This window comes from Trichosurus vulpecula, chromosome 2 (assembly GCF_011100635.1).
Source record: "Trichosurus vulpecula isolate mTriVul1 chromosome 2, mTriVul1.pri, whole genome shotgun sequence".
In the NCBI taxonomy this organism is placed as follows: Eukaryota; Metazoa; Chordata; class Mammalia; order Diprotodontia; family Phalangeridae; genus Trichosurus; species Trichosurus vulpecula.
This window is the reverse complement of record NC_050574.1, coordinates 55,144,231-55,169,898: the sequence shown is the minus strand read 5'-3', so window position 1 is coordinate 55,169,898 and position 25,668 is coordinate 55,144,231. Positions and strand designations below refer to the sequence as shown.

Here is a 25,668-nt window from a genome sequence, read left to right as displayed (position 1 = left end):
AGGACCCCAGGGACTTGGCACCAGGGGACCTTCAGGACCTAGGGGCCTTGGCACTCCGGGACCGTCAGGAGGAGGGAGAGCCTCTGTTCCCTGTTCTGGGCAGGGCCCAGGGGATCAGGGGCACTGGAGGCCTGACCTGCGGGGTCTGCCTTGCAGAATGGGGGGTTCTGCCAGGATTCTGAGAGCAGCAGCTACGTGTGCTCCTGTCCCTCCGGCTTCACCGGGAGCCGCTGTGAACACTCGCAAGCCTTGCATTGTCATCCAGGTATCTGGCAGTCACCAGTCAGTCTGATATAAGGGAGGCAGCCTGTGTGGTGGGAAGGCAAGGGGCTTAACAAGAAGAAATAATCACCAGTATTTACACAACACTAACCTTTGCAAAGCTCTTTACAGATTACCTCATTTTATTCTTCCCTGTACTGGGAAATGAAAGAGGTAGAGTCAACGGCCCCTCTAGACGAGTGTGTTCTGGAGCCAGGTGGAACTGGGTCCTGAGAGCTGGGTGTTAAATTTTCCATTTAAGTATTTACACATCAGGGATCAGCAAAGGCTTCACACCAGAACTTGATTTACTGTTTTGTTGGTTGTGTAGATTTCAGAAAGTAATGGGGGAAAATGATAATAATACAGATTAAACTTAAACGTGGGTCATGTACACAGAGCCAGGTGTTAAACAATTACCAGCCTACCCCTGCTTCTAGCTCTAAACCTCTGGGCTATGAATCCAACAAATATTTCTTAGGAATCTGTCACCCAATCCACTCTCTTCTGATGCATACCAACATAACCTCCAGCTTCTACTACCTGCCACATCCTTGGTTCCTGCCCTTCTAGACACTGCCTCAGTGTCCTCCCCTCTCCCAATGCATAGAAGGAATGGAGGTTTTCTTGGCTCGGATGATGCCCAGCCATTTTCTCCCTCCCCCTCCCAATTCTTAACCCTCAACTGCCCTGTCCTTTCTGCTTCCCCAGAGGCCTGTGGACCTGATGCCACCTGCGTGAACCGCCCAGATGGCCGGGGCTACTCTTGCCGCTGTCACTTGGGCCGCTTTGGGGAGAAGTGCATGGAAGGTAAGTGATGCCAGCTCTCATCACAAGATGGGGCCTAGGGCCATGAGCCAATGGACAGGGAAAGAGAGAGAGGAAAAAGAGGCAGGGGTGGGGGGGCGGCGGGGAGGAACAAAAAAAAGGGAACATGTATACCGATCAGGAGACTTAAAAAAAATTTTTTTAAGGCACAGAGACTTTTTTAAAAATTTAATTTTGTTTCAATTCCAAATTCTCTCCTCCTTCCCCTCCTCCATCCATTGAGAAAGCAAGGGGAAAAAATTACAAATATATATAGTTGTGCAAAACAAATTCTCATATTAGCCATGTGCAAAAAAAAGAAAGAAGAGAGAATATGCTTCAGTCTGCACTGAGTCCATCAGTTCTCTGTCTGGAAGTGAATTGCATTTTATATCATAAGTCCTTTGAAGTTGTGGTTGGTCACTGTATTGATCAGTTACTAAATTTTTCAAAGTTGATTATCTTTACGATATTACAGTTACTGTATACATTGTTCTCCTGGTTCTGCTCACTTCCCTCTGCATCAGTTCATACAAATCTTCCTAGATTTCTCTGAAACCATCCCCTGTTTCTTCTAGCACAATAGTATTCTGTTGTATTCCTATAACACAACTTGTTCATCTGTTCTCCAATTGAGGGATATCTCTTCAGTTTTCAATTCTTTGCCACCATAAAAAGAGCTGCTATAAATATTTTTGCACATACGGGTCCTCTTCCTTTTCCTTTGATCTTTTTGGGATACAGACCTAGTAGTGGTGTAAGTAATATACCTAGTATGCCATAGTATTTCATATACCTAGTATTTCTACGTCCTCTCCAGCGTTTGTCATTTTCCTTTTTTGTCATCTTAGCCACTGAGAGTTTTAATTCGCATTTCTCTAATAATTAGTGATTGGGAACATTTTTTCATATAGTTATTGAAACCTTGGATTTCTTTTTCTGAAAACTGCCTAATTCACATCCTTTGACCATTTATCATTGGGGAATGGAGCTTATTCATATAGATCTGACTTAGTTCCTCAGATATGTTAGAAATGAGACCTTTATCAAAGAAATTTGCTGCAAAGTTTTCCCCTTTTCTTGCTTTCTTCTCATTTTAGTTGCATTGGTTTTCTTTGTGCAAAAACTTAAATTTTATGTAATCAAAATGATCAATTTTGTCTTTGGTGATCCTCTCTATCTTTTGTTTGTTCATGAATTTTTCCTTTATCCATAAATCTCACAGGTAATTTCTCCCCTGTTCCACTAATTTATCACCATTAATGTTTATTAAATCATTCACTCATTTTGAGCTTGTCTAGGTGTATGGTGTAAGGTGTTGGTCTTTGCCTATTTTCTGACAGACTGCTTTCCAGTTTTCCCAACAATCTGTGTTGAATTGAACTGAGTTCTTGCCCCAAAAGCTTGGATATTTGTGTTTTTCAAACACCAGGTTCCTGTGTTCATTTGCTTCTGTCTATTTTATACCTAATTTGTTTCACTTCCAACTTATTTCTTACCTAGGACCAAATTGTTTCAATAATTATAGCTTCATAATATAGTTTAAAATCTTTTGCTGCTAGGTCCCCTTCCTTCTCGTTTTTTCATTGATTCCTTTCATATTCTTGACCTTTTGTTCCTCCGATGAATTTTGTTATTATTATTTTCTAGCTCTATAAAGTAGTTTTTTGCTAGTTTGATTGGTATGGCACTGAATAAGTAAATTAATTTAGGTAGTGTCATTTTTGTTATATTGGCTCAGCCTACCCATGAGCAATGAATATTTTTCTAATTATTTAGATCTATTTTTATTTTTGTATAGAGTGTTTTGTAATTGCATTCATATCTTTCCTGTGTGTGTCTTGCCAAGTTATTATTTAATATTGTCTGTAGTTGTTTTAAATGGAATTTCTCTATCTCTTCCTGCTGAGTTTTGTTGGTAATATAAGAAACGTTGATGGTGTGTGTAGGTTTATCTTATATCCTGCAACTTTGCTGAAGTTGTTCATCATTGCTCCAGGTGTGACAGTGACTACACCAGCCCTGTCAGGTGCTGGTTCATACCTGGCATTACCTGCCCTCACCAACACCCACCATGAACTACGCCTGGACCTTGAGTTCAAGCCGCTGGCTCCTGAGGGACTCCTGCTCTTCAGTGGTGGGAAGGGTGCACCTGTTGAAGACTTTGTGTCCTTGGCAATGGCTGGTGGGCACCTAGAATTTCGCTATGAGCTGGGTTCAGGTGAGTACCATGTGGGTGTGGCAGGTAGGGATAATGGACCCAGGCACTCACCTTGGGCACTGAGTGATAGGGAGATGGGTGTCTAAGTCCCTGCTGCCTTTGATAGGTGACCAGATCTGGGTGGCAGTCTTTGCTCCCTAAAGTGGACTAATAAATGGGCATGCCTTGCCATGACCTGAGCAGCTGGAATGACTGATCCAAAGAATCCTTCCTGTGCCAAACTGAGCACCAATCTGAAATACCAGGGGACTCAAGGCCCTGTGCCAAGCCATAGGACTAGAGTGTGGTCTTAGTAACCCCTTCCTTCAAGAACTGGGACAGAACTAAGCCTACCTTTTCCTGATGTCCATTACAGGTACAGCAGTGCTCCGGAGTACCCAACCCTTGACCCTCGGCCGCTGGCACCGTGTGTCTGCAGAGCGGCTCAATAAAGATGGCAGCCTCCGAGTAAATGGTGGGCGCCCAGTGCAGCGATCCTCCCCTGGCAAAAGCCAAGGCCTCAACTTGCACACTCTCCTCTACCTGGGTGGCGTGGAGCCTTCGGTGGCTGTGCCACCTGCTGCCAATGTCAGTGCCCACTTCCACGGCTGCATCGGCGAGGTGAGCCTTCCAACTCCCAGCCCTGCCATTCTTGAACTCTGACAGGCTCTCCCTTCCTGGCTCTGCTGAGCTGTGTAACCACAGGCAAGTCACTTCATTTCTCCTCTGTAAAATAGAAATAATTCCATTTGTAACACCCTTTGAAACAGTTACTGTGATTCTCCAGTGGGATCACCTATGCAGATCGCTTTGCACACTTCAAAGTGGGACTTAAGTCTCAGCTGTTACAGTTGCCATGATAATGACGACTGTAACAGCTGAGAGTTAAGTCATCACATTATCATTGTTATTATTGTGGTCCTCATCCTCCTGACTCCTAAGGTTCAAGAGGCTGACTCCTCATCCATACGGTGGAGTCACTGGCGCTCTCTAATGAAAATAGCTGCCGACGTTTCCGTACCATCATAAGATTTCCAAAGTGCTTTATGTCCATTATCAACTTTGACCCTCAGAGTAAGCCTGTGATACAGGGGCTGTTAGTCTTCCCATTTCACACTGAAAGAGATTTAAATGACTTGCCCAAGGTCAAATAGCGAGTAGGTGTCTGAAGCAAGATTTGAACTTAGGTCTCCCTGTCTGCCGAGTCCAGTGCTACCAGGCTGTGACTGGCTATCGAATACATGACTTTATTATTTACAGGGTTCTGAGCCTCGGTTTTCTCATCTATAAAATGAGGCTGACAATAATAACTTCATATCTAAAAGAGCTTTGCTAACTTTGAAGCACTGTGAAAATAGGAGTTGCTGTTATTGTTAATCAGTGAATAGATAGGTATTTATTAAGTACCTACTATGTGCCAGGTCCTGGGGATAGAAAGACAGAGAGAATTAAAAATAGTCTTTACCTTTAAGGAGTTCCTTCCATCCACTCTGTCCTGGTCTTTTCCATCCCTTTCCTCCAAATTTCTCATCCTTCATTCTGTCCCTGGTCTCAGGGATTCCTTTCCTTCACCCACCCCTCTCCACCCGACTCGAGGGTTTGATGGTTGGAGGGAGGATGCATGGATAAATCTCAGCACATACAACAAAGTCATTGTGAGGTAATTAGAGAGGGCTGGCCCTAGAAGCTGGAGATCAGGGAAAGCTTCACAGAGGAGGTGGTACTTGAGCTGGGTCTTGAGGGAAGCATCAGATTTCGAGGTGTGCACCAGGCAGGGGGCACAGCTGGAGAAAAAGCTTCAAGATGGGAAATGGGTTGGAAGGAACAGTAGCAAGAAGGCCAGTGTGGACAGGCCACAAAATGGGGGAAGGGGAGGAGAATGAATAAAGTTGAGTACATAAGTTGGGGCCAAATTCCGAGAGGCTTTAAAAGCCAAATGGAAGGGATACATTTAATTATAAAAGCGATAGGGAGTCATTCCAGTTTACTGCCAGGGGGATGAAATGGACAGACCCATCCTTTAGGAAAATCCCTTTGGCTGCTGTATGGAAGGGACTGGAGTGGGGAGAGTCTGGAGGCAGGGAGACCCAGCAGCAGCTCCTGTAATAGTTCAGCTGAGAAACGAGGAAACTCAGAACTTGAACACCACTAGGGTGGTGGACGTGTCCTGGGCAGGGACTGTGTCTTATGCATCGGACTGAGATCTGCCCCTTCAAAGGCAGGGACTGTCTCCTCCTTGCTGGTCCCCTTTCTCCTTGACCTTCCCATAGCCCTGCCTCAAATTTAGTCAGGATCCTGGGTGAAAGTAGGAATATAGGGAAAGGAGAGCATCTCCCTGGAAACTCTGGCCTCTGGCCCACCAGGCCAAATGAGATGAGGTTAGGCCACCAGGCCCTGGGCCAGTGACCACCTCTCTGACTCTTCTCCTTGTCTCCAGTAATCCAAGCATTCACTCCTGCCTTCTTTGGCTCCAGGTGTCAGTGAATGGGAAGCGACTGGACATGACCTACAGCTTCCTGGGTAGCCACGGTGTAGGCCAGTGCTATGACAGCTCTCCCTGTGAGCGCCAGCCCTGCCAGAATGGTGCCACCTGCATGCCTGCCGGCGAGTATGAGTTCCAGTGCCTGTGCCTTGATGGTTTCAAAGGTGCGTGAATGCCCCATGGGCAGGATATCCTTGGGCAGGAGGGAAGGGGTACAAGGGAAGGAAAGGGAGACAAGTGGGTGTTTCCTGTGGATGATCTCTCACTGGGAAGGGAAGGAAAAGGAGGTGGGTGGGTATTCCCCAAAGTCCCCATGACCCAGAGCCAGTGGGAAGGAAGGCTGTACGAGAAGCCAGACGACCTGGGTTCAAGTCCCAGCTTGGACATTTTTAAGATAAAAGACCTAGAAAAGGGCTTGGGGTCATCTGCCCAGGCTTCTTCCCATTACAGGGGAGATACTTGCCCATCCAGATAGTTAAAAAACCAGGATTCAAACCCACTGGTATTCAGGGTCTGACTCTTGACTCTGACTCTGAATCCAGTTCTCATTCTCTTAGGGCTCTCCTTACTTGCTGGATGAATGTGGGCAAGTAACAGCCTCTCTGAACCCCAGATGCCCTTTGTATGAAATAGTAATAATCCCGCTTGTACTCCCCTCCTTTGTATACTGCAAATCACTTGAGAAATGAGAACTGTGATGCCGGATGCCAATCAGTGCCCTTTCCCCCTCAGGAGACCTCTGTGAACATGCAGAAAACCCTTGCCTACTTCCAGAACCCTGCCTTCATGGAGGTACCTGCCAGGGTGCCCGCTGCCTCTGCCCACCTGGATTCACTGGGCCTCGATGTCAAAAAAGTAACCCACCCTTCCTCCCCCTTGCCCCCTGCCCAGGCTCTTCTTCTGCCCCTGGGCCACTATCTTAGGCTGACACAGCAGAGAGAATTCTTCACAGGGTGGAGGTGGGGAGTGGAGGGGCAGGTCATAAAACCTGGATTTGAGAACTGCTTGAGAAGTCACCTTCCCTCTCCAGGCCTTGGTTTTCATGTCTGAAAATGAGGATGCTGGATTAGACTGTGTCTGAAGTCTGTTCTAGCTCCAGCATTCTGAGAGCCTTTTTGACTTTGGGCCTCGAGTCTAGGCTCAGCATGGACAAATGCTGAGTGCTGACTGATGACCAGGCCCTGCCCCCTCTCCCACAGGCCGAGGTCCTCCTGAAGCTGACTGGCATCTCGAGGGCAGTGGAGGCAATGGTGCGTATTCCCACTCTATGACCAACCTGAGCTAGGACAACCCTGGGACAAGGGAGAGAACAAGGAGCTGATTCCCTCCACCCACTCTGTCCTGGGCTTTGCCTCCCCTTTCCTCCAAACATTTCTCATCCTTCATTCTTGTCCCTGGTCTCAAGGATTCCTTTCCCTCACCCCCCACCCCCAACCCAGGAATAGCCAATTGAGTGGGCAGATGTGCCTGGGCGAAGACAGTTCAGTTTGGTTGAGTTCAGAAGCTGTGGGAGAAACATGGAGCTTAGCTAAGAAACAATCTCTGCCCTCGTGGAGCTTATAGTCTAGACTGGCAAGAGGGTGACCCCCCCCCCCCCGCCCCGCCCCAGCACAGGCTGTTGAGCCAGCACATCTCTTAGGTACAGATGATTCAATTCACAAGACATTTAGCCCAACCTTTGATTGTATGCAGGGCCCTGTGGACCCTTGGATCAGGGTTGGGGTGACAAAGGGAAGGTAGCTTACAAAGTTTAGAAGCAGATTGTGCCAAGTGGGCGGCTCTGCATAGGCATGGAGGGACCAGGGCAGGGATGGTTGACCTGAGGCAGTCTAGGGATAGGAAGGATAACAGGAGCTGTGGGTGAATCTCTTCCCCTAACCATGGGCCCAGAGCCCTTGAAGTTGGGATAGGGAGTCTAGAGAAATTAAAGTGGCATAGGATGACCCTTGGCTTCTTAAATTTCTTTTTTTTCATTTCATCCATCCATTTATTCATTCATTCCCCCTTTTCTCTCCCAAGATGCCCCTGGACAATATGGAGCCTATTTCCATGATGGTGGTTACCTGTCATTCCCAAGCCGTGTGTTCCCTCGAAGGTAAGGCCTCTGTACCCTCCTCCCACTCCCACCCCACCCCCAAAACACACATGTAAGGTTCTTGGGAGAAAATCTCACCCTGTAAAGTTTCAGTACTGTGGAAAGGGTTGGGGGCTACCCTTAGCAATTATTAGTCTGTGTTCACCATGTGGCATCTCTGGGAGGAGAAATGGCCCAGAGTGGAGCCCAGAAGTGATGTGAAAGGGGCACAGGGCATGGCTGGGGTCCCCTCAGCCTCCCTGCCTTGGCAGCATGGAGTAGTCAGATGTAGTTCAGGGGTGTCAAGCTCAAAAAGAAACCAGGACCACCAAACCATATATGGGCATCCCTGCGGGTGCATAATAACTTTAAAAACCTCATATTTACATTATCTGTCTTCTGTTGTATTTGACTTTGTTAAACCTTTCCCTATTACATTTTAATCTGGTTCAGGCCACATTGGTAGTGGACTGGACTTTGAGGCTGAAGACCTAGGCTCAGCTCTCAGTTTTCTAGTCTGTAAGACAAAGGGGTTGGCCTAGGAGGTCTCTGAGGGGCCTTCTATCTCCAAAGCCAATGTGCCTTTCTCCTCCTCGTCCAGCCTCCCCAATGTTCCAGAGACCATTGAGTTGGACATTCGGACCACCACTCCTAATGGCCTCCTGCTCTGGCAGGGTGTGGTAAGCAGGGCTGGGTGGGGGGGGGCGGCTCTGGGCTGAGGGAGGCAGCTGGGGGGAGGAGGAGAAAGAACAGAGACTCTGCAAAGAAAAGGAGCTTCAGCCTCTTCTCACCTTGTCAATTTTTTATGAAACGTTTGGCAATTCACTTCAATGAAGCATGTATTACCCCTTTGCTGTATACAGAGCACCGTGCCAGGTTTGGGGAGGAAAGCCCGTGTGCACTGGACTTAGAGTCTGATAGGGGGATAGGACAATTCAGTTCGGCTCCAAAGCATTTATTAAGCGCTTCTGTGAGTCCTGCTGAGGGACCTCCAGTCCTCCAGATCAACTGTGGGTTTCCCTGGTAGGAGACCAGAGAGGAAGGCAAGGACTTCATCAGCCTGGGGCTACAAGATGGGCATCTAGTCTTCAGGTGAGTTCCCCATCCCCCTGAATGTCACCTCTCTTTAACAGGTGATCCATGCCAATCTCTCCACCTTCCCTTTTTCCTCCGGCCCCTCTCCCCAAGCTCAACCCTTCTGGGGCTCTCCCAAAGAGAGATCAGGGGTCTCCCAGGGGAGGCAGCAGATTCCTCGAATCTTCTGGCCAGTCCCCTATCTGGCTGATTCTCATGCCCCCTTGGGGCTCTGTGCACAGTTACCAGCTGGGCAGCGGTGAGGCCCACATCATCTCTGAGGATCCCATCAATGACGGCGAATGGCACAAAGTGACAGCCTTTAGGTAGGGTGCTGGGCATGGGGGAAGTGAAAGGAAGAGGCAGCCTGGCATTCAGCTTGTCTCTGGGAGGGACCAGAAGCAAAATGGTGACTGCCTGTCATATCTGAGTTTCCCTGGGTCTCTATGCTTTGCTCCCCTACCCCAAGGGCACTGGTGCTAGGAGGGCTGATCCTTGGGGAGGTTGGGGATTCCACAAAGAAGGGTGGGTGTGGCCTTTGGAGAATGGAGTGGGACAGAGGGGTTGATCCTGGGGAACTCCCCAGGAACAGCCCAGGAAAGACAAGTAGGGGCTGACTCCATTATCCCCACAGAGAGGGCAGAAGTGGATCCATCCAGGTAGATGGAGAGGAGCTGGTGAGTGGCCAGTCTCCAGGACCCAACGTGGCAGTCAACACAAAGGGCAGCATCTACATTGGTAAGGCATACCATTCTCCCTGTTCTCCAGGGGTCATCAAGAGGCAGCTCAGTGGGTGGAATGGGAAAGAGGAATGGAGGAGCAGGGAGATCTGACTTGAGGCCAACTCTTACCAACAGGGCAAGCCATTTAACTTATGTGAAATTCAGCTTCCTCTTCTATAAAATGGGACTAAAAACCCTTGTGTGATCTGCATCATGGGTGTGGAGGGAATGTTCTTTATTAAAGAGCAACCCATATGATGACTGTTGTTATCTGTCTGTCAAAAGAACCCTGAGCCCATGGGGAAGGGACAAGGCAGCCTGATGGGGAGGAAGGTCAGAACCATTCTTGGGGCAGCTGGTTCACAGTTCAGTCATAGCACAAGAGAAAGAGCACTGGGTTTAGAGCCAGATGTCTTAGCATCAGGAAGAGCTGAGTTCAGCTCTCACCAAGGCCTCTAGTAGTCCTGTGACCTAGGATAAATTTTACTATTTCTTCATGAGTAAAGCAAAGGGATTAGACAAGGAAGGCTTCCAAGGTCCCTTCGGGCTCTAAATCTACGCTGATCCATCCATGGATCCAGGATCCATGATCCAGCCCTCCTCACTGGCAGAGGCTGTGGGCCAGAGGCAGGAGTGAGCAGGCCAGAAGGTCTTGTATATCCACCATGCTGATGAGCCTTCCCTCCCTGACAGGTGGGGCTCCGGATGCAGTCACGCTCACTGGGGGCAGGTTTGATGCGGGCATCACAGGCTGCATCAAGAACCTGGTGCTGCACTGTGCTAACCCTGGTGGTCCTCCCCCTCAGCCCCTGGACCTGCAGCACCATGTCCAAGCCGGTGCCAACACCCGCCCCTGCCCCTCCTAGGCGCCCATGCAGACTCCTGGGCCACGTGCCCCTGGAGAGGACAATACTGATGATTATATATTATTATTATTATTATTATTATTTTGTAAGAAACAAAGGCAACCATCATGCTTTGCTGCTACCCGCCTTGGGGCTGGGCTGACCCTGCCCCTTGGGTTGGCGGGGGACAAAGCCACAGGGTGAGGTGTGGGGTAGGGATGGGCACTGTGGGATGCCAACATGCACCCAAAAAACTAGCAGAATCCTTGGAATGTCAGGCTGGGCACAGTAGGACCCGTACTAGCCAGGTCCTCTACAATGCCAGAACCAGATGTCCATGAGATGCCCAGGTGAGCTCTGGTGCCAGGACCCTTCTCCTGTCTGCCCTGCTTTCTGCAGGAAACTCATACTTCCTGTCTCACCTGGGGTACTGGGGAGAAAGAATCCCCAAATCTCCAGCTGGGCATACAAGGGTATGCTCAGGATACCCCTTTCCCTCAGCTTTCCTTCCCTTCCACATATTCCACTCCCTGCAGCTAAAGGGCTCCCTCTGCTCCCTGGAACCACTGGCCGACTTTGAGACCTTCTCATTTCCCCACACTGGGCAGAGAGGAGCAGGGGATCCCTATGCCCCTTTCTGCTGACTATGTGGCCAAAGTTGACTCATCTCCCTAGCCTGGCAGATTCCCTTGCCCACCTCCATGCCTCCCCCAGTACCAGCCTGCCATGTTCTCCACACCCCCAGCATCATTCTGCCCTGCCTCTTTCCCCCAAACTCAAAACATTTATAAAGCTCCTACCATGTACCAGTACAAAGCACTGTGCTGGGTGCTGAAGGCTCCCTGCCCTCGAGGAATTTAGTCTAGGGGTTAAGGAGGAGACTGAGGGGAACGGTGCCAGCCCACCACAGACCTCACTGGCCCTGCACTTTGGTCTCCACTGAATCAGTCTGTTGTTCCTCAAACCTCCATATGCCCTCCAACCCAAGAGTTCCTACAGCTGAGACCTAGCCCACCAACTTTCTCTGGTCATCAGAGAAACACATCCAGATGATGGGATGTCTACACACCCAATTCAAAAAAGGATTTATTCAAGGCAAAGCTCAGAAAAGTGAAAACCTGTTCAGGCTTCGGCCCTGGCATCCAAGGCCAACTGAGAGATGGCTGGGCTCCCCTGGAGTCAGTCTGGCTGGGGTTAGCGGAAGGATGGGAGGCCGAGGTGGACCATCAGTTGTTGTAGGGTGAGGGGGGGCAGTGCACAGGGAGGAAGAGGTGAATTAGGAGACATCAGGGTGCTAGCTGTGGGTAAGGGGAACGCCAAGAGCTTGAGACTGATGAGAAGGAGGTGAGAGAACTCAGATCTGGGCTTCAATTCCCCTGGACCCCCACATCAAATCTAAGGGGGAGTTTAGGAGGCCCAGCATGGGGACAATGTTTCCTCTGGTCCTAGTTAGGAATGAAGAAATGAAGCCAAGGTCATATCTCTTCCAGTCTTCCCTCCACCTCTGGGGCCTGGCACTCCACAAACCTCCCTGGAGTCCTTCCTGTTGGGTGCCCTCCAGCAATGTCCTTGGCCTTCAGGGTGGGAATGGGGAAGGGAGGCTCCTCCAGTGGTCTTTGTCTTTCTTCAATAAAAGGTGCTACCCCCTGTCAGGTGCTTGCTCTTCTATCCAGGGCTGAAGCTGTCTATCCATTGGGATGAGCTCAGATCAAATGAATTAACATATGGAAAGCACTTTGCAAACCTAAAAGGGCTGTATGTATGCTAGCTACTGATGATGAAATGATGAGTGGAGAGGGGAGTGGTAAAAGCAACATCTTGGGACAGAACTCATAACATTTGGGGGGCGGGGTATGTAAAAATCTGGGGCCTTTAGGCAGGTCCCCTCTGAGGCTAGAGCTGCAGGGAGAGCCCTGGTAGCACTAGCCCCTGCCCCCCAGCTTGGCCAACCGGCTCAGCTGCCACCCTCTGAGGGGTGACCTGGCCTGAGCAGAGGCAGCCAGGCAGACCCAAGGGGCAGCAGGTGGTGGGGATGGAACCGTAGCTGGGGAGCAATTTGGATGCCCTGGTCCTGGTAAGGGTCCAGGCTGGAGAGCAGCAGCAGCACCACCACAGTAGGCCCACCACAGCCCCCATGGAGGCCAGCAGCACCAAGGATGCCAGCAGAGTCCTTGGTGACCTTTGCCCTAGGGAATGAGAGACACAGGCCATGCTGAAGACCTTGACCTCCACATCATCCCCCATTTTTCATTCCAGGATGAGAGGCAGGTAAAGAAGCATCCGACTTAGAATCAAGGGAGTTGGGTTGTATCTTACTAGCTGTGTGACCTTAGACGAATCACTTAAACTCAACCTTTGAGTTCCACATCTGTCAAGCTGGGCTCATCTGACATGCTGGGGTGATTGTAGGGAAACCCTTCCAAACCTCACACCTCTATGGAAATGTGAGCAGGTGTGTGTAGGGGGGTCCCTGGTTTCTCTGGCTCAAAACTGGGTAGAAGGTGGGCAAGGATCAAGAAGAATCTGGCTACCTGTGGCTGAGCTCTCTTGCAGGGCAGGCCAGCTCTTCTTGGGCTCACTGTTGCCACCACCACTGCTGCTGCTGGGGTTCGGAGATCCTTGAGTTGCCAAGAAGACAGGAGACGTTGGGTTGGCCATGGTCACGGCTGGAAACACAGTATCTCAGAGCTGGAGAGAACCTTAGGGCACCCAATCTAACCTATTCCTGAATAGGACCTGCCTCTACAACATGGCAGACAAGCAGTTACCCAGCCTCCACTTGGAGACCTCCAGTGACTGGGAGCCCCTCCCACCTTATCCCCTTGGCCTTTCGCATCCATTATTTTATGACCTTTGAGACGCCCCTGTGACTGGAGGCGGGGACCATATTCTTTAATAGATGTGGAGACAGAGGTACAGAGAATGTGAACACAGCAAATGCGTAAATAGCACAGTCAGGGCTCTTGATCCCCCTACCCCACATTGCCAGAGAAGGGACACTAGCTTCTTTACCCAGTTCCCAGCTTGTTACTGAGCCCAGACTGTGAGCCACCTGAGGGAAGGGCCAGTCAGTGTCTTATGTGCACCTGGGTAGCTGGTGCCCCAGTCAGTGCTTAATAAAAGTGCATGAGATTTATTGAATTGACAAGTCCAGAATCCTCCAGTAAGAAGGAGCCTCTTAAAGCCATCTTGTCCATTCCCAGGTTGCCCCTTCCCTAAGGCTGCTGAATAGTGGAGGTGACTTCCCCCCAGGCAAGGGGAAGCCTTAGGCTGAAATGAAAAAACCAGGGGATTTAATGTCAGGACTGGAACTCTATTCCCAGGCCCAAGGCCACTTACCACCTCCGTGACCTCATTCACATCACCACATCACCCTTCTGGGCCTCAGTTATCCCATATGTGGAATGGCAATATTCATACTTGGCTGTTGCGAGGAGAGGAGCTCTCCCAGGCCTGGAGTGCCCTCCTCACTTCTAACTCTTCAATCCCTAATTTCCTTCAAAACCCAGCTTAAGTTCTGCCTCCCCAAAGGCCCTTCCTGCTTCTTCCCAGCTGCTTGTACCCTAGCCCTGTCCTTCAAAAATAAACATATACCCAGTATCTATATGGCAGCTACTATGCATGTGTACACAGTCTCCTCTGGTTAGAGGGGAGCCTCCTTGAGGGCAGGGACTTTCACCTTTGTCCTTGAATCCCCAGGATCCAGGGCCTGGCCTATAACAGGCCCTCAATAAATGATTCTTCATTGGTTGACTGTAAGCCTTAAAACACTATAGAAATGGAGTTGGTGCAGGGTAGAGGGGGCAGGGGCAGGGTTGGGGAAGGGAAAAATGTGCTCTGGACTTGGGTGAAGGTCAGAAGACTTGGGTGTGAATCCCAGCTCTTACCCTTAAATAAATGAATGAATGGGGCAGGGGGGGAAGCTTTTATTAAGTGCTTACTGTATGCCAGGCCCTATGCTAGATGCTGGGGCTACAAGGACAAAAAGCTTGACAGTCCCTGCCCTCAGGAAGCTTATAGTCTGAGGAGGAATGTTGTGGTCAGGGAAGTCACAAGGAAGGTCAGTGCAGGCACTGGACAACTGATGACCGGGGACTTTACCTGTATCATTCAATTCTCTGAACCTCAATTTCCTCCTGGAGAATGAGGGTGACAGTTCTTTCTGCCATGAGGAAAGCTCTTAGTAAACCATAAAGTGCTAAAATAGTATTCAAGACCACAGTGGGTGGGGGTGGAGGGCACGGGGCAGGCAGCTCGAAGACCCAAAGACACTCTTCCGGCAGACCTCTTGACTTCAGATTTTGGCCTTTTAATCAAAGCAATGATTCTTCCTTGTGACTGTGTGATCTCTGGAACCCCTTTTAAAAAGGTCCCTGGGCCACCCTTTGAGAACTTCTAATCTAGTCCAACCCCCTCATTTCAAAGAGGAGAAAATGAGGCTGACACTCAGCCAAGGTCACAGGGTCATAGTGGTATACTGGCAGACTCCAGATTCAATCTGGTGTCCTTATTCCAGGTTCATCCCCCTTTCCAGGGCATCCACTTTTATTCCATCTGAGGGCCTGAGTTTCTCCCCTACTCTGTCTACATCATAGGGTTGTCAGAGAAAAGTGTTTTGTAAAGCTTCATGTGCATAGAAATGGGAGCCGATTAGGCCCATCCAAGCCCTGCCTCCCCCTGTAGCCTCCCCTACCCCAAATGCCAGTTAAGGCTGCCTGTGCCCACCACTGACCTTCACAGCTGGCAGGGGGGTGGGAGGTCTGGTCACTGCCATCGCCGCAGTTGTCGATGCCCCATGTGTCACACACTAGGCTCTGAGGGATGCACCTCTTGTTACGGCAGAGGAAGTAGAAGCCCAAGCCACAGGAAGAGGTGCTAGAGCCTGGGATCAGGAGAGCTGGGGCAGAAAAGGACAGGGTCACAGATTTAGAGGACAGGGCCCTTATGCAAGAAGGTCAGAGCTGATAAGGAATCTGGAGTTTACTCACTTCTAGCTAGTACACACTTCATTTGACTGATGAGGAAACTGAGTCTCAGAAAGGTCTTACAGGGAATAGGAAGCAAATGATGGGGAGGTGTTTCAACAATCCAGCTAGCAGCTTCTGTGGGGGTGTAAAATCCACCCACAGCCAGTACCCAGAAAGCTGCCAACAGCACAGGTTCTTTTGATATGCTTAACTAAGGAAAGCAAGGTTAAAGGGGTTTGACAAGCTTACTTTAATTCAGCATACAAATATCATTCACTTAGTTCAGGGAAAGAGACCAGCACACTGAACTTCAGAGAAAATTACAAACAAATTACAAACATCAACAGACAGACCCAATACAGATTCATAGTTACCAACATCTAGGTTCAGCCCGGGAGCTCAGAACCAGGGCTGGCCCAGAGTCACGAGCCACCACTGCTGTGGGTAAGGGAGCTCCAAGGAACAGACAGCCAACCCCTGGTTTTTATATCTTTTTCAGCATCAGAGATGAGTCACACATGCGACTCACCCACGTGACCTAGAATCATCACAAAGAGGCGGACTTAAACCCATGTGGTCTAAAAGCCTCTGCTGTCCCTGACATGTAAACTAGGCCCTCCCTGGAGTTAGCCCTACCTTGGGCCCCACCTTAGTTGCCAATCCACACCCACATAGGTTTTACACCTAATAGGGGTTAGGGCCTGGGGCTTAGCACTTAGTAAGGTTCAATGAAATATACTCAATTACTCAAATGGAACAAAAGCCAAACTATTCAAGGGCACTTGTTGAACTAAGGGCTAAGGAGCCCATTTTGCTTACCAACACAGGAGGTCAGTCACATATACTCCCTCATTCATTCATCAAACTGCCTACGACCCCTTCTTTTTGTACACCCATGTACACACATACACACACACATATGGAAACTGAGGCCAAGTAATTTTCCATAACTACTAGTTCAAAGTCACACTAGAAGTAAGCAGCCCATCTCTGGAGTCTTTCAGCCTTAGGCCTTCTTATTCTAAACCTAGCACTCCTTTCACATTCATTTATTCCTCCCTTCATTCATTCAGCAAATGCCTACTATTTGCATCTGATAAACTCCTGAATTTGCCTTGCAGACCTTTCAGCTCTAGGGAGAGTAGGGAGGGGAGCAGCCCTAAGGGAATAAGCATTTATTTATTAAACACCTACTATGAGCCAAACTCTATGGTGCTTTACAACTAGGTGCATTACAAATATTTCATTTGTTAATAGGAGGAGATGTACTTTTTGGGGTTGGTTCTGAATGACAAGAACTAGTTACAGAAGTGGTACTTTGGGAGAGAGTGACCCAGTCACCTTGGCCTTCCTGATAAGGAAGTAAATTTTGACCACATTTCTAAGGAAACCAGACATTTTTAAAAGATCTGAGGAAGGAGGGCATGGTGCCATGGCTAGGGGAAAGGAAGGGGGCACAGGACAGAGGTTCCACAGAATAATAATCAGGTTCCTATAGTGTTTTAGTCCTTATAAACACTTTCTTCACAATGGCCTTGGGAGGAAGGTATTAGCTGCCTTTTCCAGATGAGGAAGATGAAGCCCAGAAAGTTCATATGTTATCCAGCAGGGCTGGGATTTGAAGACTATTCTGGCTCCAAATCAGCTAAAGAAACCAGGGTGCCTTTGGGGGACACTCAGAAGATTTGGGCCTGTCTCTTGTTTGATTTTTTGGAAGCTTTGGATGAAGGCATGGAAGGCATATATGGAGAAAGCATACCTGGGAGAGAACAATCAATATCTCAGGCTGAAACTAACTTTATAGGGCCAATGTAACTCAACTTGTCTTAACAATTATATTGACCAGGAAGATCCAAAGGGGCAGCTTTTCCCAGACCACATAGCAAACTAAAAACCAAATGTTTCTTAAATTCCTACTACTGAAAGACACTGTTCTTAGAGCATACAAATACAATGAAAATCCCTGCCTTCAAGGAAATTATACCTTACTGGGGGGATATTACACCCACACAAATAAATAACTACAAGGTCTTTGGATAGCTCTAGAAACCTCAGAGTTCATCCAATCCAACCCCCTCATTTTACACAAGCCCAACAACAAGAATGCTGCAAAAGCCCAGGTTCTTTTGATCTGCTTTACTAAGGAAAGCAATGTTAAGGGGTTGACAAGTTTACTTTAATCCAGCATACAGACATCATTCACTTAGTTCAGGGGAAAAAGCCAGCACCCTGAACTTCAGAGCAAAATATAAACAAATTACAAACATCAACAGACAGACATTGTCTGTTTCAAAACCCGATTCATAGTTACCAGAGTTTAACAAAGTCCCAGCATTTGAGTTTACGAGCTGGAGGGCTCTTAGCTTCAGCTACCCAGAGTCTCCACATCAGCACACCACCAAGAGTGAGAGCCCTCACAATTACAATGTAATAGTATTTAAGGTGAGACCTTTTGCTGTTGACCTTTAATGATTCTGGCCTTTGTTTGAATGGGGCATATAAAGTGGGATGTTTTTGTTTTTCTCAGCACTGAGACAATTGTGTGTGGGATGAAAGACCCTCACCAATTAAAAGTTAATAAGGAGCCATCTCAGGATGGGAACAGAAATAAATTTTATTAAATTCTCGAGAATTGGGCATCCCCCGCTAAAGCAAATCCAGCAAGGGAGGCACTTTACAAGGGGCTAGGTGCCCATAATTACACCTAACATAAGAGAATTCCTGCCCACCTCTGACCCTTCTCACCATTGGCTGGGAGGTGGACTTACAATCTGAGCATGAAAGTTAGACAAAGAACTGGGAAACTGAGGCACAGAAACTCCAATTCCCATTCCCTTAGTTAATGATTACAACTGAGGTGACATCTATAAATCTAATGAAGGAGAATAGGAAAAAGGGAGGAGGAGACCCTCTCCATTCTTTACAGTAGAGAAAAACAGGTCATTCTGACACTGTTCTTACTGAGCAAATCTTTAAACCAGAACCAGAAGAAAGAACAAAAGGTTTCAGAGTAAACTTTCCCAGAGGCTGAGCCATCAGACTCTCACTCATATCAGACCTCAGAATTTTTTTTCACTTGCCTATTTCTTGATTTTTAAACATTTCTTAGTATAGATATAGACATATATTTATACATTTCTTCCCTGTGAAGTCTTCACATTTTATTTACCTCACACAATTGGGAGCCATTGATTTGTATCTGATGTGATATTGGGGGTGGGGAACTTCTCCATGCCCAGCCTGGGTGAGGTCAGGATATATAAGCGCAAAGGTTAGCATTCTCGCTTGGAGCTCTGAGCCACAGCATGCTTGTGACTCTGGGCCAGCCATTCCAATGAGCTCCCCAGCTGTACACCCAGATGTTGATAACTACAAATTATATTTGGTCTGTAATTCAGGGTGCTGGCTTTTTCCCCTGAACTAGGTGGATGTTATTTGTATACTGGATTAAAGTAAGATTAACCCCTTAACATTGCTTTCCTTAAGTAAAGCAGATCAAAAGGACCTGTGTTGGCAGCTTTCTGGGTGCTGGTTGTTGATGGATCTCACACCCCCACAGAAGCTTTTTAGCTGGATTGTTGATACACTGCCACACAATTTGTGGAGGGAAAGAGTACCATGAACTTGTTAAGGGGTGGCAAGTGTATGGAAGACTTCAGGAAGAGACAGTAAGTGAACTGAGGCTGGAAGTAAGACTAGTATTTCAAGGAAGACTTCTCTCCTTGAAGGAACACCTAGGAAGGTGGGAGTTCATTCTAAGCACATGAAAAAGACTTTATGTCCTTGGTTAATGACAAATCCAATTAAAAGAATGATGCGGCTGCTGAAAGGCCTAATACCGCCTTGGACTATGCCAGTAGACACATAACGTCCAGATTATAGGATGGTGGCAGTTCCATTCTGTCCTATGCTGGTTGGATTCCATTTGGAATTCTTGTTTTCAGTTCTGGGAGACAAAGTTTAAGAAACTGACAAGGTGGAGGACAAATAGGAGGATGAGTAGGGTAGTAAAGGGTCTCAAAACTGTCACATAAGGACCCACTGAGGCATCTGAAAATGTCAAGTCTGGGGAAGAGACAGCTTTATAGAGGATGTGATATAAGAAGTCAGTTCCAATATTGCGGAAGTCAAGACAATGTGAAAGTATAGCTTTGTTTGTTCTGTGTTGTTCTAAAGAATCTAGGGGTAAAAATTACAGGGAATCCAATTTCAGCTGATTGTAGGGAACAACTTCGTGAGAATTAGGGCTGGCCATCAAGAAACTAAAGATGTGGTTGTCTCCCCCATTTAAGAAGTGACTAAATGATCACCTACTATTGGGGATGCTACTGAGAGCATAAGAACTTTGAGTAGATGATGGAAAAGATCTTTTCAATTCTTAAGTTTTATGTGTTTATTTTATTATTTTATTGTGATGATATGCTTCTTGGGGTGAGCATACTGATGGGACCGTGTGTGTGTGTGTGTGTGTGTGTGTGTGTATGTGAGAGAGAGAGAGAGAGAGAGAGAGAGAGCGCCATAGGAGCCCCTCTGGCTTTGAAAACCCAGATGTTGGTACCTCTCTCTCTGGTAACTGTGTAGGTAATGTCCTGATCAGACAGCTAGAGGCCTGTCTGTTGATTTCTGCATGTTATTTGCTCTGTTTATATAATTTCTGCTTGTAATTTCTGTTTATCTTTTCCTGAAGTTCAGGGTGCTACCTTTTACCCCTGAACTAAGTGAATGATATATATATGTTTGATTAAAGTGAGATTGTTAACCCCTTAAAGTTGCTTTCCTTAGAAAAGCAGATCAAAGTGATGGAGGTACAGTCTGGGGACTCCCTTGAACTGTCCTTGAATCTTCCCACTTGATCTGGCTTTCCCCTGAGGCTATAAACCTTTCATTATCTAGGCCCAAATCTCTACCTAGCCTAGCCCTCTATTGTCTGGCTGCTTCACACCCTTGATCCCATCAAAATCCCATTCTCTTGTTTCCTGGAGTCTTGACCTCTAGTCACCCCAGTCCCATCGAGATCCTCCTTAGACTCCTCCTCAAGACCCTCCCTAAACCCCTCCTCTAGTCACCCCAGACTACTTAACCACCCCTAGATCCCTCCCACAACCTTTCTGTATGTAAGTTTCATCTCACCTCCATGAAGGTTCTCAGACTGGCCTGCTTGTGAAAACAAGCATCACTAACGGTGAGATTTCTTAAGACTACCCATTATAGTGAATCCTTAATAAACTTTTTCTTTTTCTTTGGCTGAGAAGGCTTGAGTCAAATTCATTTGGCATATAGTTCCTAACCTCATCATTTTTCTTTAACCTCATCAAAAGAACCTGTGTTAACAGCCCTCCTGTGTGTTCTTATTGTTGGTCTTTTACCTCCACAGCAGCTGCTAGCAACACTGTTGTTACAGTGACCCTGGGCAAGTCACTTAACCTGTTTGCCTCAGTTTCCTCATCTGTAAAATGAGGATAATCACAACATCTGTCTCCCAGGGGTGTTGTGAGGATCAAATGAGATCATTTTGAAGCACTTAGTGTGGTGCCTAGCACAAAGTAAGTGGAATATAAATATTAAGTTTATTTATGGTGGAGTTTTTGAAGAGTAAGGTTGGGAAGGGGGGAGGGATGACTTTGAAGCTCAGAATCACATAATGTCAGAGCTGGAAAGGAGATCAGTGTAATGGAAAGAATGCTGGATTTGGAATCAAAGGAATTGAATTGGAATCCTCCTTCTGCTACTTACTACCTGTATGACCTTGGATAAGTCACTTGATCTCTGTAAGCCTCAGTTTCTGCCTTTGTAAAATGAGGGCATTGGACTAGATGGCCGCTCCAGGCAGGTTCAGCTCTAAATCTGTAATCTCATGATACCCTGGTCCAACTTAACATTATATAGAGAAAGAAATTGAATCCTTGAGAGCTTAAGGGACTTGCCTAAAGTCAGAATCATGGAGAGCCAGAGCTACTCCCAATTCTGCGGCCCAATCCAGTACACTTTCAGCTACCTCCTCATCAGCTCTCACTATCTTGAGCTGCCCATCCTGCCCCACCTTCTCTTTCACCATGCCCCTCCTCACATGTCATCCCAACAACGTACCTAGTCTGAATGAGGTGAAGTCCCCGATGAAATCCACCCTTGGCTGTTGTCCCCTTGTCACTAGGCGCAGGCTCAGGGTTCTGCCTGTAGACAAGACCGGGCCTGGGATGGTCAGTCCACATAGTGGGTTACCAAGGCGGGGACTGTCCTTGGCTGGCCCATCATAGAATTGCAGGTAGGAGCCAGTGGTGCAGTGGTCCTCTGTGAGCTGGCTGAGCCCAGAGGTGGTTGTCTGGGGCAGCTCAGAAGGTGGAGGCTGGGTCAGGCTGTATACCAGAAAGAATCGGAACTGGAACAGGACTCTGTCCTGGGGTGAAGCAGCCTGCATGGTGAGCCAGCAGTCTGTCTCAACAGCCACAAAGTAGAATTTCTGGGAATCTGGATGGGAGCGGACAATCATCCCATCCCCTTGGAGCATTTGGTCACAGAAATCCACCAGGTTGACTAGAAAGAAGAGAATACAGGGGTAGAGAAAGGGAAGGAAGATCAAGGGAGGTATTTGAAAAGAGCAGAGAAAGTCTCCTTGGGAGAGACACCAAAGTTGTCCATGGCATTGGGCTATCTTAAGACATAGGGTTACTTGGGCTGAGGACCCCCATCCAGCTTGGATGTTAGGAAGACGAGAGCAGAAGAGGAATCTGAGAAAGCACTAGGTACCAGTTTTACAAGGTGGTACATACAGCTCATCTCTGGGGGAGGTGGGAGGTGGTACTAGTCTCCTATCAGGAGACTCAGGTCTCTAAGAAACCTACTGTCACTATAACCTTTGGGGAAAGGACTTGATCAAGGAAGAACTCACTTTCCCAGACAGGAGTTGGGAAGAGGGATCTCCAAGCCTCCAAAGGAAGAGTCCCTATAATACCTTATGACTTTATCTCAATCTCCTTTTGGGGCCGACTCAAGAGTCCCTAGGGAGAAAACAGGAGTGTGGCCTCTAAGAGATGCACCTCACCAGCTGTGGACTGTCCTACCCACCTGCTTCCAGTGCTGATGCTGCCAAGACAAGAGCCCCCAGAAAGAGCAGGCTTGGGGGAAGGCCCAGGAAAGGAGTCCTTGGTTTAAGGCAGGCCATCTTGTATCTGCTGTTGTCCCCAAGTCAGTTGGCCAATGTCCAAACCCTTTCGACACAGCCAAGCTGGGGGCTTTGGGTAAAGAGAGGCTCTTTCCTGTCTCGACCAGTCCAAGAGTGAAGCCTGGTGACAGAGAGGGCTGAAGAGGAAGAAGCAAATCTCTGTCCTTAGCCACTAATCTCCATTGGTCTCTTCATGCTTCCTTGAGCTTTACTTTCCTTGGGGTCAGTATTGTGTCTTGGGGTTGCCATGGAGATTTGGGGCCTTGGCCAGGTCGAGTGGGAGTGGGGGTGGGAAGCATGATCTTGTCCACCCACTGCCCCCACAGGGAGTCGGGGAACTCAGATCCTGTTTGGCACAGGATTCTGGGAAGGGGATTCCATGGGATATAAGAGTCTCCACCCCTCCTCCACAATCCTGCTCCCTTGGAAACTTGAGGAAAAAGAATGAATTGTCCAGGGAGGTCCAGGCACAAGACTCCCAAGCCTCACTTTATTAGGTTGAGTCTGAAGAGACAGCATCAAATGCTATTAAGAGCATTTGAGTGCTAGGAATTTACCCCAAAGAGGTCAATGACAAAAAGAAATGCCCCAAAGACACCAGAAATTTCATAGCAACGCTTGCAGACTTGTAGTGGCAAGGAGATGTAAACAAAGCAGGTGCCTTTCTACTGGGAAATGGCTAAGCAAGATTACTGTGCTTGAATGTAAAGGAATATGACTATGCTGTAGGAAACAGTAAACACAATGAAAATAGAGAGATAGGGAGGACTTACATGAGCTGATGCAAAGTGAAGTCAGCAGAACCAGGGAAGCAGCATATACATTGACAATAACAATGTAAAGGGAAAGAGCCGCAATAACAAATAAAATGGAATGCTGTGAAATGATGGTGACCAAGCTTTGTCCCAAAGGAGAAATGTGAGAAAGCCCCTCTCTGCTTCTTTGAAGCAGGTGGCACAGGGAAGAAAGCCCTGAACCTGGAAGACCAGAGTTCAAATCCAGCCTTAGACACCTGCTAACTGTGTGACTCTGGCCAAGTAATTTAACCTCTGTCTACCTCAGTTTCCCCATCTGTAAAATGAAGATAATAATAATAATAGCACTTTCCTCCCAGGGTTGTGGTAAGGATCAAAGTGGATAATATTTGTAAAGCATTTTATAAACCTTAAAGTATTATATAAAAGCTAACTATTATTATTAATATTCTTTGTAGAAGTAGGATCTATGGGTGTGGAATAACACATAAAATGTAAAACTTTTTTGACAGGGTGGCTAGTTTTCCTTAAGCTAAGTTTTCTCCTTTTTTTTTTCATTCGTTGTCAAAAGATGAGGAATGGTGCAAAGAGAGATATTAGGAAAATCAATAGTATAAAAGAAGAAAGAATATTAATGAAAAAATTTTTAAAGAAAAATAATGGATGGGGGGGGGGGAGAGAGAGAGAGAGAGAGAGAGAGATCTTGGTCCCAATCCTGGCTCTGTCAAAGTTTGTTAGAGGATTAAGAGCTAGAAGAAGCCAAGATCACAGTGGCCCAACTCTCCCATTTAACAGTGGGAAAAGCTAAGGCCCCAAAGCAAGGAAGTGAAGGGCTCAATTTCAGAGGAATAGTGAGTAGTGTAATTGAAATTCACATCAAGACCCTCTGCCTCTACATCCAGGCTCTTTCTGAAACATCTCACTGCTTGTAACTAAACCAACTGAATTCCAACAAAAAAAAAAAAACCAGTTGATTACTTATATGTAGAACTCCATGGGAAGACCTCTACCAGAGCTGGAGAAGATATAAGATTTAGCTAAGATAGGGTCCTTGTGATACCCTGCCCTCAGGGAACTCCCAGTCTAGCAGGGGGATATGACACATGCACAAATAACTATAATACCAAAGAGGGACAGGGGACCGACCAGACCCGGGACTTAATCGATGTAGGGGACCCCCAGATGAGGAAGCTCCTTTTACCAATGCAAGACTCACCTTCCTGAGCTCAAATCCAGCCTTAGACACTTACTAGGTGGGTGATCCTGGCAAGTCACTTAACTCTGTTTGCCTCAGTTTCCTCTTCTGTAAAAAAAAATGAGCTGGAGAAGGAGATGGCAAACTACTCCAGTATCTTTGCGAAGAAAACTACAAATGGGGTTATGGAGAATCAGACGTTACTGAAACGACTGAACAGCAGCAGGAGGGCACAAAAATATGTTATACCATAATCTGTTCAGCCATTCTTCAGTGGATGGGCACTCCATGAGTTTCTAGTTCTTTACCACGAAAATGGCTGTAACAATATTTTTACACATATATGTGTCCTTTTCCACTTTCTTTGATCTTTTTTGGAGTGTCAGACCTTTTAATTGTTATGGGAGCCAAGAGCTTCACCAAAAGCTGGGAGAAAACAACCTTCTTAGCTTCATTTTTAGCTTTAGGACTAGGGACCCTCATTATTCTTCACAAGCATTTTGTCTCAAGCAACGAAGGAGAAGACAGGACTGGACTTGGAAAAGGAAAGGAAAAAATAATTTCCTACCCTGTGGCTCCACTCACAATTTCTGGGACTGCCTCAATCCAAATCTCCATGGTCATCATTCCCCCTATATAAGCTCCTTGAGGCCTGAGACTGTGAAACATGTATTAAGCATCTGGTACATCCAATAAATTTCTGCTGATTAATTATGTTCAAGGCACTGTCCTTGATATTTAAGGACAAAAAAAATAAAAAAAGTCTCATAAGAAGCTTACATTCTAATGGAGAGAAAACATGTACACAAAAGTATTCCATCGCATTCATATGCCATAATATGTTCAGCCATTCCTCATGGTAGACACGGGCACAGTATTGCCCAGCATGGCATACCCATATCTTCGCATGGCGCTCTTCCTGCCTCCTTGCCTCCCTCCTTTGCCCACCTCTGCTGGCTGGTTGTTGTCTTTCATGCTCGAAGAGGACCAAAATGACATCACTATGTTGGAGTCGAGGTACAGCGTGTCTGACTGTGTCTGATCAGACCAATATAAACTCAGAAGCTTCTAGTACAGGTCAGGCACAAATAGTCCAGATGAACATTTGGAGTGGAAATGTCTCTAAA

At 47.3% G+C, this 25,668-nt stretch overlaps 1 protein-coding gene across 1 annotated transcript in view; it reads left to right on the top strand.

Annotated features, from left to right (window-relative positions):
• HSPG2 (heparan sulfate proteoglycan 2) overlaps window positions 1-12,117 on the top strand; it is a 122,286-nt gene extending 110,169 nt beyond the window's left edge. Inside the window, exons 91-103 of the mRNA XM_036743736.1 lie at window positions 157-265; window positions 973-1,071; window positions 3,068-3,289; window positions 3,645-3,889; window positions 5,743-5,914; window positions 6,483-6,605; window positions 6,950-7,000; window positions 7,770-7,845; window positions 8,426-8,504; window positions 8,852-8,916; window positions 9,141-9,224; window positions 9,533-9,636; window positions 10,314-12,117. Of these exons, the coding sequence (XP_036599631.1) occupies window positions 157-265; window positions 973-1,071; window positions 3,068-3,289; window positions 3,645-3,889; window positions 5,743-5,914; window positions 6,483-6,605; window positions 6,950-7,000; window positions 7,770-7,845; window positions 8,426-8,504; window positions 8,852-8,916; window positions 9,141-9,224; window positions 9,533-9,636; window positions 10,314-10,486 (1,602 nt within the window). The 3' untranslated portion in view covers window positions 10,487-12,117. The remainder of the gene's footprint in view (window positions 1-156; window positions 266-972; window positions 1,072-3,067; window positions 3,290-3,644; window positions 3,890-5,742; window positions 5,915-6,482; window positions 6,606-6,949; window positions 7,001-7,769; window positions 7,846-8,425; window positions 8,505-8,851; window positions 8,917-9,140; window positions 9,225-9,532; window positions 9,637-10,313) is intronic.
• The last annotated feature ends 13,551 nt before the right edge of the window (window positions 12,118-25,668 follow it).